At 35.7% G+C, this 21,187-nt stretch overlaps 1 protein-coding gene across 1 annotated transcript in view; it reads left to right on the top strand.

The window, feature by feature from the left end:
- Positions 1–21,187, top strand: part of ITGBL1 (integrin subunit beta like 1) — a 184,533-nt gene that overhangs the window by 98,794 nt on the left and 64,552 nt on the right. The window contains exon 7 of the mRNA XM_016203847.2: positions 1,346–1,492. Coding sequence (XP_016059333.2) covers positions 1,346–1,492 — 147 coding nt within the window. The remainder of the gene's footprint in view (positions 1–1,345; positions 1,493–21,187) is intronic.

Here is a 21,187-nt window from a genome sequence, read left to right as displayed (position 1 = left end):
TGATGAGTTCTATCTGAGGCAGAGTATTAATGAAAACGGCAATTTTTGTTTAGACTTTGTTATATGGTAGGTATGCAATAAATGGTTTTTGAATTGAATTTAGTGTTAAAAATGAAAGATTTCTATACAATGATCCCTAATATCTCATCTCACTTTGACCTATGATTTTATGATTTGTTCCATGAAGAATCAGGTTAATTAATGGTGAAAAGATTCCTGATGTGAATTGTTCCATTCTCCAAACTCAAAAGATAGATGTCTGCCCAAAACCTCATGTAATATTTATAAAAAAGGCCACTCTTCACTGAAGGCCAATTCCCATATTGTGTGATATATATTAATCTCCGATGTTATTGAAAAAATAACATGGATTTCACCCATTAGCATTTTACTTGATTTACTTAAAGTGTAATTTCATTTCCTTGAAAATTCTTCATCCATATTTGCAGCAATTATAGAAATCCATGTTGTTCTGCATCTGCAATGAGTGTCTGAATGTTTCCTAGGAGTTAGGAAAAGCTCAGCTCAAGTTATCTTGCTTTCCTTTCTGTTCCTCCTTGATCACATGTGTGGGCTCAAATAAATAAAAATAACAATAGGTCACTTTTATGTAACATTTTAAGATGTATTATGTACTTCTTGATAAATGTGGATAGATAATGCACTATTGCCCCATTTAAAAATGAAGACACTAACTTCAATGTGGATGTCAAGATTTGAACCCAATTATTTGATTGATTAATGGAGGCCTTTTTTTTTTTTTTTTACTATCCCATACCACTACTTATAGTTCTTTACAGACTCTGTGTCCATGTGTAAAGAAATTTAATATCTTCCCTGACCTCTTTTGTGTGTATTTCATTGGTCTTCAACAATTGTGAACTCCGCACAAGTTACTGGTCTTAAGGCTAATCATATAGTTTGTGGTAAAAAAGTAATCAAATAAAGTGTGGGTGACAACAAAAGATAGGACCCCACTTCAAAAACAAATTGTTTTACATTTCCAGTGCTCTCTTCCACATGAATTAATTGCCAAATCCATCAAATACTCCATTTAGGCCCCAGCAGCCCAATGCCAATGTAATCACATGCATATGGATTTTGATAAATTCAAGCGCATAGCCTTATGAGTTTGTTTATCATATCTGTAGTTGTTGCTTTTTTTACTCCTCATGAGCAATTAATATAAATTAGGTATTTAAGGACTTGAGAAAAATGTACCTTTGCCTTAATGTTTTATATTGTTAATTAAGATCCTGACTCATTTGTGAAATTCCCTATTGAAATGAATTCTGCCTTCACGTGTATATGTATATATATATTTTTTACTACTCTCATTGTGAAGGTCATGGACAATGTAATTGTGGAAGATGTGACTGCAAAGTAGGCTGGTATGGAAAAAAGTGTGAGCACCCACGTTCCTGCCCGCTGTCGGCCGAGGAGAGCATCAAGAAGTGCCAAGGGAGCTCTGATCTGCCCTGCTCTGGAAGGGGTAAGTGAGGGCTCTCAGGCCTTGTCACCGCCTCCTAATCCTATGAGTGAAATGAATTCAATACACATATATCTTATTAAAAAGATAGTTAAGATTCCTGAATGAGAGATTAGTCTTTTAAGAATGAATAAAACATACAGATGATGTATCATAGAATTGTACACTTGAAGCTTATCTAATCTTATTAACCAATGTCACCCCAATAAATTTAATTAAAAAATTCAAGTTCCATGAGTGAAAGTACATGGAGAAACATAATGTCTCTTTCCCTTTCTGTCTTACTTATGTGCCCACATGCACTCAGATGCTATCAGTCCACTGTAGTTTTGAGATTTGTTCAAGTTCAGTTCAGTTCAATTCAGTTCAGTGCTACATTAAAGAGAAAATAAAAATGTTAGGATATTTGCTTAAAATTGTCTGAATGAGACCATCTATTGTTCCCTGACATTTCTGAAACTCAATAACACTGGTGTATTGAGGAGAGTGTTGGCTTTTGAAACAGCATTGTACCAACAGAGAGTTCTGTGTAGGCTTTTGTTGTTCAGAAGGCATGTGGTCTCAGGCGTGCTCTTGGTACCGGATCAGTGCAAATTGGAGACGGAAGAGTTCATCTAGAGGAAAGCTGGTTCCATTGTTTTTGATTTAGCAAAATAAGGAATACAGTTTCACCTCTAACATGAAAGTGGCAAAGTTGTTATGAAATATGCTTTCAGAGGAACCAGTAATTGAAGTTATTACAAATTTTATTCATGAGAGAGGGAAAGAAGGAATTCTTCCTTTACCTGAATGTTAGATCAGAAATTTAATTTTATGTCGCAGTTTTCTTTAGGAAAAATAAATTTTATTGAGATAAAATTATATTGAGATTTAATTCAAATATAAAATTCATTCTTTGAAAGAGAACAACTTAGTGATTTTTTTTTGTATGTTAACAGAATTATGCAACTATCACCACCATCTCATTCTAAAACATTTCATCACCACAAAAAGAATCTCTGTACCCCTTACCAGTCATGCCTCATTCTCCCCTTCCCTCAACCCCTAGAAACCATTCATCTACTTCCTGTCCCTATGGATTTACCTAAGCTGGATATTTCATATAAATGGAATAATAAAATATGTGGCCTTTTTGTTTCTGGCTTTTTTCATGTAGGATAACGTTTTCAAGCTTTATCTGTGTTGTAGCATGAACTTCATTCCTTCTTATGGCTGAGTAATATTCACTTGTATGGATAGACCACATTCATTTATCCTTTTATCTCTTACTGGACATTTGGATGTTTCTAGCTTTTGTCCATCATGAGTTCTGTAAACACCATGTATACGTTTTTGTATGAATTGTGTTTTAAATTCTCTTGGGTTTATATCCATAAGTGGGACTTATGCTAACTCTATGTTTGACTTTTTGAGGTATTGTTTCTAAGGCGGCTATACCACTTTACATTCCCACCAGCAACGCATGAGGGTTCCAGTTTCCTCACATCCTTGCCATTATTTGTTATCATCTGACTTTTTATTACTCACAGGTTTCCTTATGTAGAAAACCTCCAAAGTCTCCAAGATTATTTATACTGTAGGTATTTTCCTACACTTTGATATTTATCTCTAACTATAAGTAGGAAGATAATATATAGGTAGAAGGAATTTTTTAATTCACAAGCTTTTCTGACATCCCATCTTTCACCAATAATCCTAGACAAAAACCAATGTTCTACCTGCATCAATACAGTACCATTGTAGTGCTTGAGTAAGTCATGATTTTAAAGCAACAAAGATTAAAAGTTAGTATCCCTCAGACTACAGTTATTTATTCATTCACTCTCATTCATTCATTGTTAAAAATAAGTTATATAATGGAAAAGAAAAAAGCATACAAAATATTTCTCAAACAGAAAAATCACTGTAAATATAAATGTTTATCAGTTTTTCATTTGTTTCGAAAGTTTTTAATTTAGTGCTAGTGCAAAAAGATTCTTATGGGCTTTATATATAATTTTTTAATAAACTCTGATAAACACATATTTGTCTCTTACCTTTCTAGAGATTGACTAATAAATTTAGCTACCATTTAAAATAATAGAGTATTTAAAGTTTATCATTAAAAAGGTGCTGAACATATGTATTAAGTTATGACATTTTAAATTTTTTATAATTCATTTAAGCCTTTTGAAGTTCTTTACAGATAAATAATAAGCTTTTCTAGTTTTCTCATGGGGAAATGGAGGTATTGATGAGTGAAGTGATTTCCCAGGGAACCACAACAAAATATAAGGATTTTGAAAATGAAGATCAAGGACTTATGAGCCAGCTAGTGCTTGGACCAATGATCAGAGGCCCTTCCTTTCTCATGGTGCTACATCTGCAAACTCATTGGCATTTGATGTTTCAAAGCAAGTAGCCAATTTGAAAACTTTCAAAGGGTAAGTTCTGTAATATATGAATGACAATTGCATCAGTGGTTACATGAGTGAGGAAACCAATTACAAGGCCCATCAATTCACAAGCCTGAGAGCGTCTTCAGCTTACTAGCTGGGGCCAAGAAAAAAATACTCTCCTGGTAGACTGTACTGAAGTTCCTTGGTACAGTCCACCTCAGGGCCAAGTGAAGGCATTTTCCACTGGAAATTAAATTAGATTACTAGATTCTGCTGGTGATGACCAAATGTGACCATTACCTTCTAAATGTAGGGGAAAGATTTAGTGATCTATTACATTCTCTATTCATCCTCTGATTCCTTGATTTCTATTTTTTATTGCCTATGAATATCTTTTCATTTAGTTTAGATGACTCTCCTGTAGTCAATATGGATATACAGTTATTCATCCTAATTTCTGCTCTCGGGAGTTAGGTATGGTTGATAGCTTTTTCTATTTTCATACCAATGTTCTACTCAAAAACTGAAAATGTCTTATGATAGGCTACACATTAGTTTTGAACTCTTCTTGACTTAGAAATACGTTTTTTAAATTATTGAGATTCTTTCCCTGGGTCTGTGTCTGGCTTAGGTAAAAAAATGTGAGCAAAGTGATGTGCTCACTTCAGAGCAGAAGTTTAAGCAGCAGTGAGAGATTTGCCATCTCCTTTTCACTCTGGCCTGGGGATTTGGAGTGTTTGAGATGGTGGCTGATCCATTAGCCTGGGTCTCTGAATGAGGGTGATTAGCAGAAACCCCTGCTGACACCACCAAGGAACTTGTAACAGGAGTGAGAAATAAGTTTATGTTTTTTCAAGCAGCTCAGATATTAAGGTTGCTTATTATTGCAGCAGAACTCCTGGCTCATACTCTTCCACATACAGTATTTAGGGAACACAGTTAAACCAAAGCAAACAAACAAGCAAACCCAACAAAAATCATACTTTGACCCATAGAAATAAGCAAAAAACAGTTGAAGTTATTACTGTATGTACATCTTATCAATATCAATATCTAAATCAAAATAAATATAAACATACATATTTTATAAATGTTGTATCTATGCCATTCTATCAACAGCTTGTTATGCACACTTACTCAACAGGTAAAATCCTAAGAACATTGAATATATTGTCTTTTTTAATATCCCCCAAATACAAAGAACAATTATTTTTCTTTTACAGAAAAAGAAATTGGAAATTGGAACAGTTTGCCTCTTACATAGTAAGTGTCAGAGGTGTAAGTTTTAATACAAATGTTTACTACAGGCCCTCCGGCTCCAGAGCTGTCATTTTAGATGATAAGCTGGTTTTGTTATCATACCAATTTGCTGAACAATATGTGATGAATATATTTATTTCCTTGTTACAAACATCCTTATGCAAAATTATTGATATGACTGCATTGAACTCCATAATATGATTGTAACAAAAAGAACCAACTTTCTTTTCTTAGACATCTAAATTGTCCCATTTTACTCAAGTTCTAAATATTGTATTTTACATTCTTATAGTCTAAATTTTGCACCAGTTCTTAGTATTCTGACATGTGGAATGCATAGATCTAAATGAATAAAAATATATTAAAGCTTTTCATTGAAAAAATTGCCCCAACAATTTATATTCTCTAGAATAATTATGCCAGTATCCCCTCCCACCAGCAGCAGCGTAACAGGGGTGCCCTTAAAACCCCGATACTGACAATTTAAATAATCAGTTAGCTCTTCTCAATATGTTTTACTTGTAATGTTGCATACTTTTACCATTTATCAAACTCCTTTTATTTACTCCTATGTGTCAGAGGGAATGGCTTATCTGCAGGCATTGTTATTCGGAGGCTGTGCTTGAGGTATTTACCTTCTTTGATCATCAGTTGTCCTTGCCCTGAGTCATCTTTTTGTTTGGTACTGAAATCCCATGTGTTCTCCTTGCCTATCCTCTGTGCCCTTTGGTTTTCTTTTATTAGCCTTTTTCAAAGAGGTATTGCATATGTTTCAGTTCTTAAACACATATAACCATACATGCCCGCAGAGGAAGGTGTAAACGGAGCAACAATGAGAAACTGAGGCTAATTATTTAATATTGTTTCTTCTAGAAAATAGAAACCATGTACTCCTTTTTATCAATTAGTATGTTTTAATTAATGAATTAAGCAAGCCTGGTTCAATTCCCTTACCTAGGAACATACTTTCAAAGAATAATAGTGCCAAATTCACACCGTCTGGAGACTTTTCAATTTAAGCCATAATATATCTCTCTTTTTCACTAGTAAAGCACATCTTTAAAATTTCTTGCTTTATTTACCAGAGAAGTTTCCCATGATGCATGTATTTTTTAATCCTATGTGTTAGTTACTCTCTCTGATGTTTTACAAGTGAATCATTATTTTTCTTATTCATGTATACAGAAATGTTATTATTTGGAACTGATTAAAAGTAATAAAAATTGGAAGTCCTCCATATACATATATTTAATTTGGGGGAGAGAGGATCTTTTTATTAAAATTTTCATGGCTTTATTAAGTTATAATTGATATACAAAGAATACCTGCACTTATTTAACCTATGCAATTTGATGAGTTTGGACATGCGCATACACCCATGATGCCTTCACCACAACCAAGATAATAAATATACCCACTACCTCCAAAAATGTCCTTGCATCCCTCTGCTTTTGTGTGTGTGTATAAAGGACGCTTAACATGAGAGGCACTTGAAACAGTCAAACTCTAGAGAAGCTGAAAATAGAATGGCGGTTGCCAAGGGAGAGAGGGAGGGGAAATGGGGAGTTGTTATTCATTGTGTCTGAAGCCACAGCCACACAAGATGAATCATTTCTAGAGATCTGCTGTACAACATAGTGCCCATAGTTAACAATACATTATAGTGAACTTAAACGTTTATCGAGAGGAGAGACCTCCAAATATTTTAAATTAAGCACCAGACCACCTATTGTGATTTTGATTATATTTTAAAAATTATCAGTGGCCTAATTAAATACCTTATTTTAAGTTAATTGCAGTGGGAAATGCACAGTTTTCAAGTGACAAGGAACCCCAGTGTGTAATTTCAGTGGTATTTTGAGGTAGTGCAGGGGATTCAGATGAGCTCTGTTCTGAGTGCGCAGGTTGGTTGATGCTGTGCATCTGTCAGCGCTCAATGACTTTGGAACAGCGATGCAATAAATTATGGCATTTCAAACAGTCGTTAAGGGCCACGGCCAAAGAAGAAGAAATGATCCTGTAAAATTAACTTCTTTACTCTTCCTTATCCTGAAGGAATGGTCCTGCTTTTAGTGCTACGCTAAATGTGGAAAATACCAGTGAACTGCTAAATCATATCCAAAGCAAAAGTTGGCACTTTGTCGTATGGTAGACATTAAATGATGAGAAATCAGCCTGTGCATTCAGAGAGTCTTCCATGGGTCTTTGAGCACACTCTGAACTTACAGTGTTCCCTTTCTGTTATGTCTTTTATATGTTCTATTATCGTGGAATGACCTAGAATGGTAATATGGTATCAGGAAAGAAAAAAAGCCTGTTTATTATTTGCTTTCTTTGGACTCAGAAAACTTTTCAGAATGTCATAAACTGTACATACATCCTATATTTTACAAAACCTCACAAATGTAAATGTTGTTTATTATGATTTTATTAAAGATAGTATGGAGACAAAATGATTGAGATTCAGGAAGAACTAAATATGATGTCTCCAGCATGGTTTCCCTCTGTTCCCATGATCTACAGGGACTTCTGTGTGTTGGGATATTTTCTATCCTCATGAGGAGGCCAGCAGTGCAGGTGCCCATAAGTGGAAGGTCCTGATTAAATCCAATATTAAATCTCTCATTCATATGAAAAAGCAGCGTTTACTAAACTAAAACCATGATCTGCATATATTGAAGGGAATGACTAAGAAGAATTGAAAAGAGTCAAGTTAAACAGAGAAGAGGGTTTCATGCAAGGTGATTATTCAGAGGCTCCTCTTTCTAGTGGGTAAATAATTATCCATGTTTCTTATTTCTCCTTTATTTTATCTTGCCTTCTTCATTTTATTTTATATTCAACAGAACAAACAGGAGGAGAAATTTCTGTGGAAAATAATAAAAATAGTATTTTTTTAATTACTTGAGTCTTCTCTAATCCATAGTCCAAAAAACTGTATTACTCTCAAGACAGTATTTTACTTTGTGTGTTCCATTCAATGATTTGTTTAAATGTTTTCTCTATGGCAACAGAACATTTTGTGTCAAAGATAGGAATCTATCCAAATCAATAGATGTTTTTTATTACATTTTGCATAATGTAAATTGAAGTCCAGTGAAATTCTTTGGCCAAGAAAACTTCCTAGAAAAGGCTGCAACAAATATTGTCAAAATGTATTTGAAATGAAAATAGAAAATTGGGCAAGAATTCAATCCTAATTTCTTTAAGTGAGCTTAAAATGAAATGTGTGACAACTGTGACAATTTTGTTACCACAATTATATGTTTATTTCTATTAAAGCATTAAACACATAGTGAAGGATGTAATGTGGAGCTCTAGTGGTTATTTACTTGATTTTTTACTCAATATAAACAAGCAAACCAGATAATTTTAGTGAGAAACAAACTGGTTTGGCTATTTGCCATAATCTTTTTTTTCCTTTTTCTTTTTTTTTAATATATGGTTTTTTTTTAATTGATTTCGGAGAGAGGAAGAGAGAGGGAGAGAGAGAGTTGAAACATCAATGATGAGAGGCATTGATTGGCTGCCTCCTGCATGTCCCCACTAGGGATCAAGCCCACAACCTGGGCATGTGCCCTGACCAGGAATCGAACCTCGCTCTCCTGGATCCTAGGTGGATGCTCAGCCACTGAGCCATGCCCAGCCAGGCTGCCATAATCTTTATGGGACCATATACTCTACAGATTTTCTCTTTAATGGAAAATCAATGAGACAGAATGTCAGTATTTTGATGAGGCCTTAGGGTCATATAGCTTATCAGAACTCTGTAATTACCCTCTTAGATACATAAAATATTAATAAAAATCAATAGGGTTAGCCATTGTGCTTTATTTGCATAATGACTGTATTTAATATATAATTATACTACAGTGTATAGTCAACACATGCATCATATTTCCATTAGTTGTTTATCAAATTTGATCCATCTAATTTTTATTGACCACCTACCATGTATCTCTTTGCTAAACAAGGGGCCAGGAAGCTAGAACCATGAGGACTGCATTCTGTTTTTATAAATAAAGTTTTATTAGAACACAGCAGTGCTCACTTGTTTACATATGGCTGTTTTCTTGCTGAAATGGCAGAGTTGAAGAGTTGCTACAGAAAATGTATGGCACACAAAGCCTAAAATATACTATCTAACCCTTTATGCAAAACATTTGCTACTCCCTATGATAAATCTTTGTGATAAATGTGAAAATTGTGGTGGGAAAAGAAATTAAGCATCTTGAGAATAAGAATAGGAAGATAATATTTTCTAAATAAATTTGGGTGCAAAAACATGACTTCATGAAGTGAGTGAAATTAGAATTGAGTCAGCAGGGATGAGTAGCAATAGACAGATAATGATTTAGATAAAAGTGCATTCCAGGTCTAAGGAGCAGCATAGAGAGACACATTGAATTAACAGGGGAATAACTTTAGCAGGAAAACAGGAACAAATTCACTTTTGGTGATACATAAAGAATAAGAAAGTGGTGGGAGACAGCCTAGGGGCAAAGGTCATCTCTCCCATCCCCCATTACCCTTCTCCATATTGTGGTCGTCTTGGGACAGAAGAAGCAACTTCTTTGAGAGCTCTCATTCTCGTAATTGTCTTATGAGGTCAATTGTTAGTAAAAAGGATATACATTGAAAGTAAATACATTAAAATGATATCATAAAAATGTCAGGTTAACCTTGCTCAGTGCCCACTGCATTATGTCATTGCTGAAATACCATGTTTAATGTAACTCGGTACCAAGATCTAAATCTTTCCATGAACCAGATAAATGCATTAGCATCCTCTCATGTCCCCTTCTTCCTCTTTCTTGTACCTCACATCATGCTTACTTATTTACTGACAGCATAAGAGAAGACAAATACAGATCTAAAGTGGCTGTTTTATTAAAAGTCAGTCATATAAACAAAGTAGTAAAATGACAACAGTTTAGCAGTTAGATTAGTACATGAGGGTCACATTTTCTGTATTGGGTATGTATACACATACCTACATGTTTTAAACAGCAAAGGGAGATCATGTCACAGTGAGGCAAGATAGGGGGTTATTGGTATCGGAGCCAGAGACTCTAGACTTAGCCTGGGCTCCCTTAGGTGTGTGAGCCAACAAGTCACAGGCTAAAATAGCAGCAACACTCTGATGGTGACTTTGAACTTATTTTTTTCAGACTACTTTCCCACCTTCATTTCTCTCTGCAGTATGTGAGTTTGACTCTGTGTTCCGACTCATTTGGAGCCCTAGATTTTGTGTTTGTTTTCATGGGCTTCATGCCTTTTACTTCCAACTCACTTTCATATAGACTGTGTGTCTAGTTTGACATAGTTAATGAGACATACAGAGAGCTGACTACTCAGGGGAATCAGGTGACTAGCCAAGCTGTCCTTCTCAATTCTGCTTTTACCAAGTGACTGTTTTGGGTATAGAGTAATTGAGTCTTCAGTATGGCATCCTTTCATTTGGAATATAACAGTTAAGATGAATGACTTTTTGTTCTCCATGAATATTTATTCCTCATGTGGTGCCTTTTATTTGGATACAAAGAGGAAAATCAGGATACTTTGGCTTCTTAAAGTTTCTAAATAATTTTGGTCTATTTACTGCTTAAAATATCCATGACATGTGGATGCTTGTAAATAGGACCAAATGGTCTGGCATAGTACAGTTGTGAGCCATTTAAGGTTTGAGTGGTCCCTAGGGTGAAATAGCAAATATTTGAGGTCATATGTAAACTCCTTTACAAGGACATTAAATCCTTTGCCAGGATTTCTTTCTCTAGATTTCTTCCTAAGGCCTGGTATTGCACAATTGTTAAATGAAGGAACTTTTAAAAAGTATGAAAAATGCAAACAAATATAGAGTATATAGTGACTGGAAAGGCCTCTTGCTTCACTTGATTAATTTGCTAGAAGTCTGGGTATTGTTAACATTGCTATTGGGTTATGGTCGCCATGGTAAGACAGAATCAACTTATGCCCTTGAATATAGTTTATTGTAATTGTAAAAGAACTAGTAGCCAAACCCACATGGTATAATGCATGTCTATTCTAGATCCACTCTTCTGGATGATTCTACTACATAAAGGGAGAAAAAATAGAGGGATTATTAGTAAATGGGTTCTGGATGTGTTATGGGGTCTGAAGTCTTGTGAATACACAAGGCTGTGACAGGGCTGATACATGCTCACATTATTCAACCATCTTCCCAAATGTTACTCCCATCCTTTGCTTGCATGATCCCTAGGGAAACTATCAACAGGCACCACTTTCCTGGTTGGGTAGAGAGGCTCATACACTCTGCCAACATTGTGCTTCCTTTAAGTATCTAGAGCCTTAACCAGTCAGCCACTTCAATTATGAGGACATATGCCTTTGAGGGGACAAGAATTAAAGAGATGACCGCATGGCCTATGACATCCACACAGGGCAGGTGTGCTCAGACCATTTATTGTTAGTGTGCCCCTGTAAAGTTTTAGTTGTGTGGTTTTTTTTAGCTCTATGGACCCTCAGCTTTGTTGTCCATAAAAGCAGTATTGTAACTGCTCTGTTTCTTCTAAAATGCTGTGAGGCAAATTAAGATGATACATAGGAAATTGTTTTGTTAACTTAAAAACTAATACATAATTGTAAAGGATTATAAGGGTTTAAGTAGATGACTACAGATGAATTCAAAGATATAGAGCTTAATAGAGAAAACATGACCAATATTCACTCATTCACTCATCAATTCATTTATATAGTCAGCATATATTTATTGGGATTCTACTATTTGCCTAGAACCAGTCCAGGTGCTGAAGGCAGAATAATAAATAAGGCAACCAATGTGAGAGATCTCATAGAGATCCTAGAAGTTTGGTTGGAGGAGTTAAACCAGAAAGTAAATAATGTTGGTTAGTGCTAGGAGAAGGAAATCAAGATATTATATTAGAGTGGCCTAGTTGGACTCTCCAGAGGGCTGGGGGCTGCTCCAGATGAGGCTGTCAGGGACCCTCTCTGAGGAGGTCCTGTTTGGCCAGATCTGAGTATTGAAAGGGGGCCAAATAAGAACTGAAGGAAAATCAGAAATAAAAGTGGTTTACACAAAATTGCAGACTTGGGTGATGAAGGTCTCCAGGAAGAAATCAAAGCCAGGTAACCCTAGCCCTTCAAGAGTCCATAAAGGAGACTTAGAGTTTGTTGAAGTATCTTTAAAACACCAGTGCTGAGCCTCCACCTGATTTAATTTGTCTGTGATGTTGCCTGGGCATCAGGGATTTTAAAAGCTCCCTGGTGATTCTACCCTGCAGCCACATTAAGAATCACTGCTCTGCAGGGTTGTGTAATGGACGTAGTTGTGCAACAGAAAGGACTAAGCAGAAGACACTTTTGTTTTTGCCCTACATCCCACAGAGCAAACAGGGCTTCAGGGAATGCTTAAGACTTGCAAAAAAATTACTGTCCTGTGGGGTCTTTTCCTGATGTTCTGTTGAATATGTGGGAAAGTAATAAGGCAGGAATGAGGGTTTGGGGGAAGGTTTGCTCTTGGAAAAGAGGGACAATAGTTTCAAAAACAGGAAATTGCATCAGGAGGCACAGAAATAAGAAAGAATATCGTATGTTTGTTCAGGGAATTGTTCCGTCCCAGTTTTATATATCTGCGGTGGGAGTGAAAATCTATATTTTTAAATAGGTCTCCAGTGTAATTATGAAGCATTGGGTGTGAATGCTGGGGGTATATCGCTTTCACAAAAATGTTCTTCCATGGTCCTCAATTGCTCAGAAGCCTTAAACCTGCTTTCTCAACCTTCATAGTTTTCTGAGAACTAATCTGTGATACGTTTCCTTGACCAGAATAATTTGTATTGTAATGAGGGGTTCTTTTAATTCTATATCCAGGGATTCTTAACCTGAAATTCATTCAATCCTGGAGGTTTATGGTTGGGTGTCAGGGTAATAAGAATCTCTTAAAATAGCACGAATATATTGTATGTACCTTTTTGTTTATATTTTTATGAAAAAAAGGTCCATAGCTTTTTTTTTAATACCAAGTTCTAAAAAGACTACACGATATTGACAAAAAGTGACAGCAATTTAGATACAACTACATAAAACCCAAACACTGTAAGAAAGGTGTGACGGCAGATTATTAAGGAACATATTTTGAACTAGATGTGTCTTAGCTATACACTGAATAGCTTAATAGTTGAATTAGTAAATATTTCAAATAGAGATCAAATATATAAATACTTTGTATATGGTTGTATATGGAACTTATGATTTGACTTCTTTTTTTAAAGAAAAAAGTGTTGAGTAGATTTAAATTTGGAATGAAAAGATGGACCAAGCCAAAAACCTTTTTATTCAAAGTCATGAGAATTAGTCATTGAAGATTCTGATTAGGATAGAAGAAAAAAATTCCATTCATGTTTTTTCTCTCAGAACAGAATGACATTTCTTCTGTAATGCTTTCAGTTTTAGCCTGTACCCATGAGGGGTGTCCATTCTGATTAATAAATGTTGATTGTTCGTAACAGTACAACCTGGCATTTCAGAAATAACAGGAGTATGGGAACAAGAACAGAAGGAAATTTAATTTGTATGCTAATCAAGTTTCGTTTTGAATTTTTTTAAGGAGACCCATCTTATTATGTAAAAATAGTGTTTTAGAAAAAATATAAAAATTTAAAAAGGAAATATAATAGCTGTTTTGCAGTTCTTACATCACTCCAAACTAAGATTTAGCTATAAACTTATTTCTAATCAACATTCAGCCATATTATCCTACTTTTAACTATGGCTAGATAATGTCCCTATAAATCTTGGAAATGTGTGGGATAAGGCTAAATTATCAAAGAAAATGTCAAGCAGTGTGACTGAGCACATAACCTGAGGAAATAGTAGAGAAGATAGACAAACAGGTCACAAAGCAGCTGTAACTGTTGGTTATTAACATCGAATGATCCAGGGCCTACATACATCCTGGGCTTATTACTGTTTATCAAACATCCATTTATTTATTCATTTATTTTTCAATACAATTAATTATATTGGCAATATAATATGACAAGGAGAATCTCTATAATATTTACTTTAATGGAATAATTTGGGTAGCTGTTGCTTCAGCTTCTGGTTAAATCCAAGGGCTTTATTTCTATGTTATAAACTGGTCACACTGAGAGAAATGATGTTTAATGAGAATATTTGCTATTACTTGTTCAATCAAAATTTATAAAGTATTCAAGAGACCATGTTTGATGCCTTGTATAGATCAAAGATGCTCAGCAACAAAAAGGTGTAGAATTACTGCTACCAGATCACACTTAACAGCAATCCCCAGTTCGGGACATATAAAGAGTTGCTTAGTTTTTATGTCCTGAAACACTCTAGCTTTCTTGATTATGTTTTTAATTTCTTTGTCATTAATTACAGTGCTGAGGATATAACAAAATTACACAGCATCTATTTTAATTAAGAGTCATTTGGATGCAAGTGGCAGAGTCCCAATTCAATCAGAACAAACAAATGAGTTATGTGCTCACATAACCAAGAAGGACAGGGGGTAAAGATGACCTTTAGGATGAATGGAAGAGGGATTTAGGTAACCTCACAACAGTCTTTCTCACTCTATCTCTCTATCATAGACACACACACACACATGTTCATACTCACCTGACCCCAGCACAGACATTTCAACTTGTTAGCTACTTGGTCTTAAACTTGCCTACTGCAGAGTGATTTTTCTCCATGTGGAAAGAACATGGATTTTAGCATCATTTAAAGTTATATTTTTACTGTAATCTGACCAAGGAGGATGAGAGACTTTCTTTCCTGGAAGTTCAAGGGAGGGGAAAAACTCTGAGGAAAAACTCTGATTGGCTTAGCTTGGAACAGTGATCAGTCCACAACCAATCACTGTCCAGAGGGATGGATGGTAGAGTGCTAAACTTGGCCCCTGTTGGGGCAATACTGGAGTGGTGAGATGCAAGATTATAAGACTTAAAAGAATTTTTATGAGCAGACAAAACAATTTTTACTGACTACAGCTGCCTTGGAGGTTGGTATCTATCTTGAGAATCTTTGATTACATGTAGAGTCTTCTTGGTGTAGTAAGGATGATATAGCGCATTTTCAGATTTATAACCAAAGGACACCAAAATAATGGGTCCCAAAGACATTCACTCCCTGATCCCTGGAACGTACAACTGTGTTAAAGCACATAGCGAATGAGAAAATTTAGATTTAGCAATTAAGATTGCTAACCAAGAGATTATTATAGCAGATTATCTGAGTGGGGCTGATATAATCGCAAGGGTCCTTACAAGTGGAAATGGGGACAGAAGAGGAGTCAGAATCAGATAAAAACAGTAAGGGAAGGACTTAATCTTGTGTTGCTGACTTTGATGATGGAAGAATGGGGCCAAGAGCCAAAGAATGCATTTAGCTTCTAGAAACTTGAAAAGGCAAGGAAAAAGAGTGCTCCTAGAGCCTCCAGAAGGAATGAGGTCCTGCTGACACCTTGATTTTAACTTAGAGAAATCCATTTAGACTTCTGATCTTCAGAACTATAAAGTAATATATTTGTGTTGTTTTTAGCAACACAAATTTGTGGTAATTTGTTAGAGTAGCAACAGGAAAGTAATACAGTGATCTATCAAAATATTCTTTGTCATAATCACTAAAATTACATCAGAATCTGTTTCTGAGCAAATTATGTTTTCCCATGAAGTACTAAAGTCTTTTTACAGAAAATTTGAAAAAAGATTAATGTTAAAATGTTTATTTCTTTCTTTTACTGCTAGTACTTTATCAGCATAAACATAAAGATATTAGCCAAAGCATAATTTCCTTGTTGGCTTTCCCCTTGCATCATTTTAAAATAATAGAAACTAGTTTTTAAGCACAACTTTATATCCTGCTTTTTGCATTTATATGAGATTTTACAGTTTATTCTCTGTTGTAATATAGTCTGGATACATTGTTTCTAATGGCTAACACTATATTAAGGTATTTTGAGCAAGCATAATAGGCAACTTTGTTCCATGATTTAACCCATTATTCTATTTAAACAGCCCATGAATACAATTATAAGAGTTTAATCCCTGGATTTGAATTTTTCCCTGTTTCTCCATCATAATTCTGCATTGTAATTTTGGGTACACATTATTACCTAGATAAGTAGATACAAGTTTTGCAGAACCTACATTTTGAGAACCCTTCTTAATAAAATGAATTCAAAATAGCAAGTACAAAATTAGTTATGGTGAATATATATTTAGGATTAGAAAGTAAATCAACACAAATTATGTTTTTTTAAAACAGGCAAATACCACAGACATAAAATTCAGAATATGATGTAATTATAATTTTATGAATCTATTATAAGTAGCTCTGTGTACTTCAAAACTTGTTTCTTTTCAACTTCTCAAGTGTGGGATGAACATTATAGAATGCATTCAGTATTATAAATGGATCTCCATCTTTACGTTGTCATGATCAAGGGGACTTTAGGAGTATTTTTAGAATCCATTCCTACACCCTGAAAACTATGGAAGTCACTATACCCCAACTAATCCCAAGTAAATGTATCTTCAATTCAACTTCCCTTTAGCTGAATTCCCCAAGTGCCTAGAGCCATTCCAATGTCACTGGACCTGAGGGATAGTAAGGCTAAGTGGAAGTTGGGATAAAAAGAGAGAGAATGGTCCTAATCGATTCAGTTAAAATTTCTTATATTTTGAAATTTTCAAAATTATGTCACCTCTTGTCAGATTCCTCCCCAGCAGCATGGAAGGGACTGCCACAGGTGAAGAAATCTGAGGATTCATTGCCATTAGCTCCATGGTCAGTGTGGTCTGACTCTTTGATGATTGATGCTGAACAACCGCACCTGGGGCTGTACCCAAAATAGAGAACACTGAGTTTTACAACCTGTCGTTGACTTTCTGAGCTTCCCTCTACAAAAAAAGAAAACGAAGTGAATCATTCGCACAGGTGAAACACCTGCTCTAGTTTCAGTCCTTCTTTATAGCACTATAAAAAGTGAAGTTTGTAACTCTTCAGGATGCCCCCCTATGGGCATTGCTGACAACTTTGTCGCCTGGCAGCTATCTGTTGCATGATAATATTATAAACATTCTTCTGAACTATTAACAGGAAAGTACCTGTTTAGAGTTTTGTTACATGGGAGTGCCAAGGAATTAGAAATATTTGTCAAATGATCAGCTTCCAAATCATTTTTTCTTTTAAACTGAAAGTATATGGCCTGGAGCCTCAATGTTTCTATTTTTGTTTATTTATTATACAGGATGTCACTTCTCACCCGAACCTCTTGCAGACATTAAGCTCTTCCACCAAAATGTGATATGACCTTGAGTTTTAGTTTCATGGTCCATAAGATGCTAGACTTTTGGTGATAGAAATTCAGAATTGGAGCTTTCACTTAAAAAGAGATCAGGAAGCTGATCCACCCGATCGACGCCAAGGCTGAAGCGAGCTTTGCGTGCTCATGGAAAGTATTCGCACACTCTAGAGTCCTTAGCCCATCTTTTTAAATGCTCTTGTCCATCTCTTCACAAAATTTGGAGACAGAAGGTTTTCAGGTATCTGTCTGAAATAATATGTTTTAATGATATGAAGATAATACAAAGAGAAAGTTTTTCAAAACTTTTTTATTCTCTACAACTTTCAGGGGGAAAGCAGACCTTTATCTTCGGCAAAAGGGAATAAAATGGTTGGATGACAAATGAAGGTTTGGGGGGATAAGTGAAATAAGGAAGTGGAAAAGTTTGGATCAGACAAGAAAATAAACCACGGGTAGCGCAGATTTAAGTGAAGATGTACCCTCAGGGCAGGGGCCTGGGCTGGCTGGGAGCAAAATGATAGAACAGAACAAAAAGAAACGGGAGGAAATGTCTTAACAGAATGAAGACAGTGGTGTATGTATAAGCAGGGCCTTTGGGGGCACAAGTCATTTTTCTATTTCTTTCGTTTCCTTTGTCTGAATAGTACCTAGAAAGGTAATAGAGGCTTAGATGTTGGTTGATTTAACCTTTCCCTATATGCAAAAGTCTGTATGATCAAACTTCTGTTCTTATGCAGTATCTCTAACACTAGGTTGAAGGTTGAGTGAGTGATAGTAGTTAACATGTAATGAAGACTTTGTGTTAGTGCGAGGTACTGTGCTCGGTGCTTGATATATGTATCTCACTTAATGTTCTCATGATGGCGGTATCATGATTAGGCCTACACAGCTAATAATATGTCTCTCTTTTTCTGTCTGTGTAAATTCTGTTGTTTCTATTTCCATAGATACTATTCTAGCCCCAGTTCTTGCGTGTGTCTTTCTCTCTACCCAGGATATCCACTGAGACCTTGTATGCTGGAGCGAATCAAACCTCACATGTAAATGTAATCATTTTTTTCTCATGTTACAGGTAAATCTGTAGACACCTTTATTTTTGCATATACACTATTTTACTATAATTATTTGTTTATGGTGGTCTCTCTTATTCCTGTTCCGTGAATGCTGGTATTTATATTTCTAGATTCTAACATCGAGCAAGTACTTTGCTGAGAGTAAAGAGCAGTGATTGTGAAATAAATGACTAAGTGAATGCACACATGACTCCAGTATTTCCTCTTTTAAATAGATGGTCATGTGCAAGTAATTAAAGAGCCAGTTCTCAGCATGGGTTCCTAAGTAGTTAGAGACTCACGAATGGAAAATCTTGATTTCAGTGAATACAGGCCATGGGTTTATTTCTATGTTCCTTAGCAGTGCTCTGGGAGGGAAAAGGAAAACTGAATCTGGAGTGAGGTTGTTGTATGTGTACATGTTTATATTTTCCTGTACTTGTGACTTAATTCTAAGGTGAGCTAGCAAAAACTATGGGATTTTCCATTACCTATGCTTTTTTTCTCTCTAACTGATTTAGACTACATTTACATTTTGCACACAGATGAACAAAATTTTAATTCATTGATAATATGTAATTTCTATGAATCACTGGCACTTGTTAACATTAAGATGGATTTTATTATCCACGTACATTGCATGTTTTAATCTTTTCATTAAACATAAATCACCAAAAATTTGAAGAAAACTTTAAAAATTAATACAGTAATGCAAACTATTTATTAATTTAGCTTGATCCTGTCATAAAGTGATCTAATATTTAACATATGATCAACGACCTGTAAGAAATGCTTAGAGGTTACCTGTTAGTTATTCTAATAAGGGTGATAACTACCTTTTTTGCTAAAAGTTAAAAAAAAGGTTGTTAAATGAATCAAATCTCATATTTTTTATACTGAACTTGTTTTTTTTTTTTATTTCTACCTAAATACCTAATCCATAGTTTTATTTTATTTCTTATTCCACATAGAGAGACATCATTTTTATAAAAGGCATACAAATACGTTTAGTTTCTCCTTTATTTTTGGTTCCATACAGAATCCTGACAAGATGATTCTATACAATTTATAAAACCCAGGTCTCCTGTTGACTTGCATCTGAGGACAGGTAGTGAGGTCACTTGGGAGTCATTGTAGTTAGTTCCAGAGATGTAAAGAAATCTCTTGCCACCACACTTAACCTTCACATAGCATGGGTTTTAGGGGGAGATGAAAGATTTAAAAATGGACAGTTGACATAAGAACTTTCTCCTTCACATTGAGATCATCAGAGCCGACTGGTGAATGGTCTAATTATAGATCATTTTAAAAGAAGGAAATATTACTTTTTTACTATAGACTCTAGCCTTTTGAGCCTGTTTTAAATCTCATTTCAAAATTTCCCACTGCATAAAACAACTAAAGGAACAAATTTCATAAAAGTTCCATTAGGCTGGTTAAATATGCCCCTCTGCGATCTATTAAAAATAGCGCTCTTCAGCCCCTTGTACACATTCAGAGTTGTGATGTGTTCAGGGTAACCCAGAGCGTCCAGGGTTCCGATAGATGTTCTCGAGAAGTTACTCAGGAGAGAGAGAAGTCTGGGTCTGCGCTTTGCCCATTCCTACCCCTTGCTTCTTCCAGGTCACTGTCACGCATGTTTTATTTAGCAAGGATCTTTTATTGATTTCCTTTGGAATAAAGTGTTTCTGCTGGTTTCTACTTTTTGATTGCTCAGGTGTGAAAACCTTTGCTTTAGTGAAAGCAAACACCATTTCTTCCCGAATCACATCTCCTCTCCAGGCAAACGTTTATATTCTCTGCTCCAATGACTACAATACTTTTAATTTTCTCTCAGCCTTTAAGGGTTCACCTGAAAGCATTTACTCTGTCACTCCAAAAGGAAATGAAGTAAATGTCCCTGAAAGGGGGCTTGGGGAGGGCTGAGGATTACAGATTTACCTGGGCTTGGTCAACAACTGAGACCGAAAGCAAAGCGGAAGTAGAATGAAATCAAAAGGACAAGAATGAGCATTGTGCTTTCTCCTTGTCCAGTACTGACACATGGCTGGCAGCTGCTCTGCATTTTATTCCTGATAAATCAGTAGCTTCACCGAGAAGCAGTCAGGAGAGCCCAGCATCAAGGATTTCCTCTCCCTTCAAACCCTGGTCACTGCAACCTGCTGGAGCCAGCCACAGATTCCCTTTGCTGGTAAGTGGCTCAGGGAGATAAGGGAAACCCTTCCCACCAGCAGGCTGCAAATGAACTGAACTGCAGCCAGTTCAGGACAGAACTTACATTCGCCCTCATTTTAGTAGGGGATGGAAAAGGTATTTTTAAATAGTAATAAGGTGAATCTGCGAATCCTGCCATATACCAAATTAAAAGAGCTTATGGTGGTGCAGCAAGCAGTCATCGGAGAGAGGAAGCAGGTAGTTATTCAGAGATAATGCTTCTGGAACAAAATGTTGTCACCACATAATGGTCCCCTGCGGGTAGATAAATATAGAGGCAAAGACAGTGCACTTATTTTTTAAAGCAAGAGACATTTTGTCAGTGACACAATTGCAGCTCTTGTGATTACCTTTCCTCTTTTACCAGATGAAAGGTTGGAGATTTAATCATCATGCTTGATGGAAGGCTGGGGCACAGAGTGATAGAAGTAAGCCCGGTGACAATACCCCGCTG

Source organism: Miniopterus natalensis, chromosome 2 (genome assembly GCF_054644295.1).
Source record: "Miniopterus natalensis isolate mMinNat1 chromosome 2, mMinNat1.hap1, whole genome shotgun sequence".
NCBI lineage: Eukaryota > Metazoa > Chordata > Mammalia > Chiroptera > Miniopteridae > Miniopterus > Miniopterus natalensis.
This window is presented reverse-complemented; position numbering and strand designations above follow the sequence as displayed.